Source organism: Oratosquilla oratoria, chromosome 4 (assembly GCF_046742065.1).
Source record: "Oratosquilla oratoria isolate Oo_2021 chromosome 4, ASM4674206v1, whole genome shotgun sequence".
NCBI lineage: Eukaryota > Metazoa > Arthropoda > Malacostraca > Stomatopoda > Squillidae > Oratosquilla > Oratosquilla oratoria.
The window spans coordinates 54,531,425-54,537,425 of NC_134780.1; the positions used below are offsets into that span (position 1 = coordinate 54,531,425).

Sequence of the window (6,001 nt, forward strand, 5' to 3'; positions counted from 1 at the left end):
TGACAGACTCTCTATGGGGGATTAAATCTGTTATTGCAGGGCATTCAAGGCAATAATGCTGAAAGTTGTTTGCATTGGGCAAGTCACACAGTTTACAGGAAGAAAATTGAGGCATGTCTCTTGTCTCGCTCACCTGCCACACTGGTCTGTAGCCTAATCTAAGTCGAGCAGATACCACATTATGTCTTCTAACTAAGAGTCCTCGGCGGCGATATTTGTGGGGGCGATTGGCAAAGTGATCATAGTGCTGAATGGTCACACTCGAAGGTCGTTCGATATTCCTCCGGTGAACGATAGGCAAATGAGCTGCAGCACGTATTTTGCGTCTGTAGAATGAGAGGGAACTAGGTGAAGCGTCAGTTGCAGGTGAGGGCTGTTCGCAGGCTGCCTTGGCGAGTAGGTCCACTGTCTCGTTGCTAGTTATTCCTACGTGAGAAGGGATCCACAGGAAGGCCATTACAAGGGAGTGCTCAAGGGCTTTTTTTTTTTTTTTTTTTTTTTTTTAACTTATTACGCATTAGCGTCATACAGTGGGGGAGGTTTTCATAATGAATGTAGTAAGGCAACTGGTATGCACATGCTTACACACGTACACATACACTTATATACACAAACAAATACATGGGTTGCAGGTAATATATATGACACTGGGTATTGTACATTCATTCAAAGGGGAATAAGACTGAGATGTCACGCAGGGCATCAGGTATTATGAGAACCCACCAAAGCGGGGGTAACGGACAAGTATTTCATCTAGTCTATTTTGTGATAGGAGATGACGACAGATTGCATCTAATGGTAGTCCCTGGGGTATTAGATGTTTTACAGTGGGGCACGCTAGGCAGTAGTGCTCGATGGTGTTGGCTAGTGGAGCGTGGCATAGGCGACATTCTGTGAATACAGGCTCGCCCTCCACCCCGGCGACCTGCCACGGTGGACGGTAGCCTAGTCGCAGTCGGGCTGATACAACATTGTGGCGACGAACCATAAGTCCCTTGCGGCGGTACTTGTATTTGTGGCGGCATACGGATTCGTAGTGGGTGATGGTGACACTGAAGGGTCTCTCGGTGTCCCGTCGACGTTGCTCAGGCAGAAGTGCAGCGGAGCGGACCCTGTTGAGGTAACATAGCAGGGAGAGAGGTCGTCCATCACCACGACGGGGGAGTCGGCAGGCTTCTTTTGCTAGGCGGTCTACTTTGGTGTTGTGGTGCAAACCTACATGAGATGGAATCCAAATAAATTCAATGCAGAGATTACGGATAGTTAGTAGGGATAGAAAGGAAAGGATTTGTTGTACAACAGAATGGTGAGTGGGATGAATAGCGGTGAGGGATTGCAGTGCAGGCTTAGAGTCACATATAATGACAGCATTCACTCCTCTTTGGCAAACGAGACTGATAGCATCTAAGATGGCGTATAGTTCACACAACGTGGAGCTGGAGTGATCTCTGAGTCGACGGCCGACCCAGCCCTCAGGAGGCGGCGGTAGGTCAGGTGAGTAGACTGCTCCTCCAGCTGCACCATCCGATTGTAGTGACCCGTCAGTGTAGAGGCGATGCGGAGCAGTGATGGAGGATGTTACATGGGTAACATGTTCCAAGGCTAGCTGTAGTTGTAGAGGAGGTGGGTCACATTTTGCTGTAGGAGTGAAGCTAATCACAGGCGATGGTAGCGTCCACGGGGGAGGGCCTGGTGGTATGTCAGCTACTGGTACTTGTAAATCTAGGCTGCGAATGAAGGAGGAGATAGACTTTATAAGACGGCGACCGGGGGGCATGAGGCGGGGGACGGGCGGAGCGGGGCCGAGAGAATCTCTGACCAGTGCTGTGAAGTGCGGTGAGATGTGGGGAAAGTGTATACACTTAACTGTGAGGCAGGTGACATTAGAATAAATCCTCTCAACTAGGGATGGAAGCCGTAATTCCCGTTGCATGTTGACAATTCTGGTAGTCATTGGGCAACCGAGAATGATTCTCATGGCTTTATTCTGAAAAATCTCCAGTGGCTCTAAAGCATATCGAGGAAGTTGAATTAAGGCAGGGGAGAGGTAATCAACAACAGAGCGTATAAAAGTAATATAGACAGTTCTGGCCACGGGGATGGAGATACCGGAAGAGTTGTTGGTGAGCCACTGGAGAGGCCGGAGCCGACGTTGTAGACGATCTAGCAATTCACGAATTACGGTATGGGATTGACGCCGGGCAGAAAGAGTTTCCGAGATTCGTACTGGTGCACCAAGGTAGCAGTACTGGGAGCTTAGTGGGATGATGCAGTCTCCAATCATGAACTCTGGCAGCGTGGCAGGAGGGCGGTAGGAGAAAATTCTGCTCTTCTGTGGGGAAGCAACAAGGCCACAGTTAGCAGAAGCTTGGGAGAGAGAAGTAAGAAAGAGTTGTAGGTGTGTTGGGGAGGTAGAGTGAATACATAGGTCATCTGCATAACATGTAATTGTGACCTCAGGAATAGTGGGCAAAGACGTGAGGAGACGATGCATAAGTATATTAAAGAGAAATGGACTTAGTACCCCTCCTTGAGGAGTGCCGAGATGAAAATCCCGTGAGGAGCTGTAGGCACCGCTAAAGAAGACACGGGAGGTCCGGTTACTGAGGTAGCCCTTAATCCATCGTAGTAATTTACCCTTAATTCCAAAGTCAATTAATTGATCTAAAATAACGTCTCGGTTTGCTATATCAAATGCACTTTTTAGATCTATAAATGCCACAACACTGTCACGGGAGAGGCGAGAATATAAGTCGACGAGGCAGTGATGGGTTCTGCGTTGGGGTAGAAAGCCGAAGAGACGTGGAGAAAGGCGATCTTGTAGTTGGTACATCAGTCGGGTGAGCAAGATTCTTTCCATTACTTTGCAGAAGCAGGATGTAAGGGAGATGGGCCTGAAATTTGCTGTACCGGGCTTGGGTATGGGGATTATTGTACTCGTGGTCCAGGCATGTGGGATATATCCATCTCGTAGACACATATTGTAGAGGCGAAGGAGGGGGTTACCGGGTACACGGTGCAGTAATCGTAGCACATTGTAGGTAATGCCATCATCCCCAGGGGACGTGGCTTTACCTCTCAAGAGAGCACGTCGTAGTTCATCTTCAGTTATTGGTATATTTTCTTCATCATCCTCTTGCAGCAGAGCATGTACTAAGCGGAGTCCACGAGCAAAAGCACCGGAGGAGAGGGCATCCTGGACGGGGGTAGGTAGGTTGGCAGGGTTGGACTGGTTTGACCACGTGACGATGAGCTGTTCGGCAAATACGGTGGGGGAATGATGACGGGCAGTAGCAGGAGTCTTCTTAATTACCCTGCGAATAAGGTGCCACATGGAGGCTACACTAGTTTGGTGATTAATTCTGTCCGTGAATCTCTTCCAGGAGTCAGTACTTACACATTCTAGGAGGGTTGTCAAATCGTCTCTGGATTGCTGGTAACGATGAAGTAGTTCAGGAGATGGGTTAGTTTGGAACATGAGTCCAACGCGCTCCGCTTCTTTCTGTGCGTCCTGAAGTCGGGTGTCTAGGTACCACGAGTGAGGAGGAGGGCGACGTTGGAGGTGGGGTCGTGATACGTAAAGCCTGTAAAAGTCGTGGGTGGCGGAGACAAGGCTATTATATAACTGGTCGGGGGAGGAACAGTCTAAGGTAGGTAGTATGCAGGTCATGTATGAAATGTACGTCGGGCAGTATTTGGGGGGTATGGTGAGGCGTAGGCGTGTGATAGGGGGTGTAGGTATCGTAGGAAGAGAATAGTGGAAGAGAAGAGCAATATGGTCTGAGAATAATGCAGGTACTGAGGAGCACTGGATGCGGGATGATACCAAGCCAGAGGTGAGGACGTGGTCCATGGAGCCTCCCCAGGAGTGTGTGGCGCCACCTGTGTCCCAGCGGGTCAGATGATGTTGTCGGATGAAGGATAGTAGGTGAACACCAGGGTGGTTAGTGGTGCCAGGACGATCTCCCAATGCAGGATGTCGAGCATTGAAATCCCCTGCGTATATTATACCTTTGATCGTAGGTGGTGGAAGAGTGGTTGGACGAAGACGTGCGGGAGCAGAGTAGATATTGCAGAGCTGTAGGATTCCGCCCCCAATTTCTATCTCGAAGAGTTGAAATGTTATGTCAGGGTCTGTAGAGGAGCGCAGAAGACGGTGTATCAGTGTATTGTGTATGTATGTTAGAAGACCGTTTCGTATCGTATGAATATAGGGGATATATCCGGGAAGGGAGGGTGCCTGTGGTGCAGTGTTGGGCCGGTTTGGAAACGCCTCCTGTAGAAAAATGACACAAGGGTGATGTGTCTGTACATATGCCTTCAATTGTGTGTACTTTTTGTGGTTGGTGATACCATTGATGTTCCATGAAAGGAGGTCTAGGTGAATGTTAGTTACGAACGTTGCGTTTGCTAGTAGGAGACCGGAGTGTGGAGGTGGATGGACGATTCGAGGAAGACTGGCTAGTACTGGGTTGTAACTTACAGAGTTTGTCGAGACGAGTTGCAATGGATTCCATTCTCTCGGCAAGCATGGAGATGGAGGAGACGAGGGTTTGTTGGGATTCCGCCAGTGTGGAGAGTCTGGTGGCAGTAGTAGTTTGGCCTGAGACAAGGCTGTCAATCCTGGTGTCAATGGAGGCGAAGCGGTCCTCGAGTGCTGCACATCGCGCCTGAAGGGCTGCAACGGCCTTACGGAGGGCAGCGTCTTGCTGAGGGGGGGTGGGAGCAGAGAGGACAGTCCGGACGGGAGGAGGTGGTGGGGCTGAGGTGGGGCCATTGGTCTGGGTCTGGCGCCGAGTACAGCCGTGCCAGACGTTGACACCTGGCTGTAGACATCGGGGGCACTTCCATTGTGATGGGTTCGGTTGTGGTGGAGGTTCAGAGGTGGAAGTAGTCGCAGATGGGGGCGGGGGCGCACTTCGGACGGGACATTCTCTGGATTCATGGGCGGCGGCACACCAGGCACACTTAGGGGAGGCGGAGCAGTACCTGGATATGTGACCGATACCCCAACACCTGTAGCACCAGGGTCGGTCGTCACGGAGTCTTTGGACTTGACACGGGGGGAGGAGGGGGAGGAAGTCAAAGGTAATGGTGTCGGGGGGTGTTTCGGGGAGGCTCCACACAATAACAATGCGGTTGATGGGGGTACCGTTCTGCATGAAGCGCCTGGCTGAGTGTACTCCTGGGAGCTGTAGGGCAAGCTTGTGATCCACGTCAACGGGATAGCGAGTGAGCAGGTATTGGGGGTACTTACGAGGTCTTTCGGGGGAGTCTTGAGGGAGAAGAGGCAGTGACATAAATTCATTTGTAGTAACTCGGTCCAGGATGTCTGTGCGTTGTCTTGATATGTAGATGAATCGAGAGGTGAGTGCAGCCATCTTAACCTCGGCCGTATCCCGTTGCAGGTGGAAAGTCTTGGTGATAGTTGACAGCCAGCGGAGTTTAACTTCTGTGGATGGGTTCCCGCTAAAGGCCAACTTAATATACTTGTCTCGGGGAGCAAATGCTGGAAGGGCGGGTGAGGGTCGGGTGGGGGCAACGGGAGTAGCACTGTGATTAGGCAGGGTAGGGCGAATAGGAGCCTTATTACACTCACTTGAGGTTCCCTTGATCGTCTTGGCAGCAGGCGGTTGACATTCTCCTGCGGGGAAGGTAGAGGTGTCGTCGGCCCGCCGTTTGGTACTGGGGAGCGATGTAGACTGGTGGGTATCATGCTGGGTGGTTGTTGGAGGGTGATGGGGAGTGGAGGTAGGACGAGGCAGGTCGGGCCAGTGGTTAACACTAATGTCGTCATCAGCGTCGGAAATCATTAAGTCCTGCTCTAAGCTGGACGCCGCTTCCGACCCCGAGTATTCCATCGAGGAAGGGAGGGCCTTGATAAGAAGGTAGGCGGATTTACTAGCGCGCAGTAGTTTGTAGCACTGTAACACAACTTGAGACAGCCGGTACGAGTCGTTAACGACGAGCACTGGATTCAAGTAGTTGACGGCGATAGTTT

At 51.0% G+C, this 6,001-nt stretch overlaps 1 protein-coding gene across 1 annotated transcript; it reads right to left on the bottom strand.

Annotated features, from left to right (window-relative positions):
• Positions 1-499: 499 nt before the first annotated feature.
• On the bottom strand, positions 500-5,861 carry LOC143024494 (uncharacterized). Its single transcript, XM_076183301.1, has 2 exons — positions 5,600-5,861; positions 500-1,215 (listed from the first exon to the last, which is right to left on the bottom strand). Exons 1-2 carry the CDS (start codon positions 5,859-5,861, stop codon positions 710-712), a joined length of 768 nt encoding a protein of 255 aa, XP_076039416.1. The 3' UTR covers positions 500-709.
• Positions 5,862-6,001: the final 140 nt, after the last annotated feature.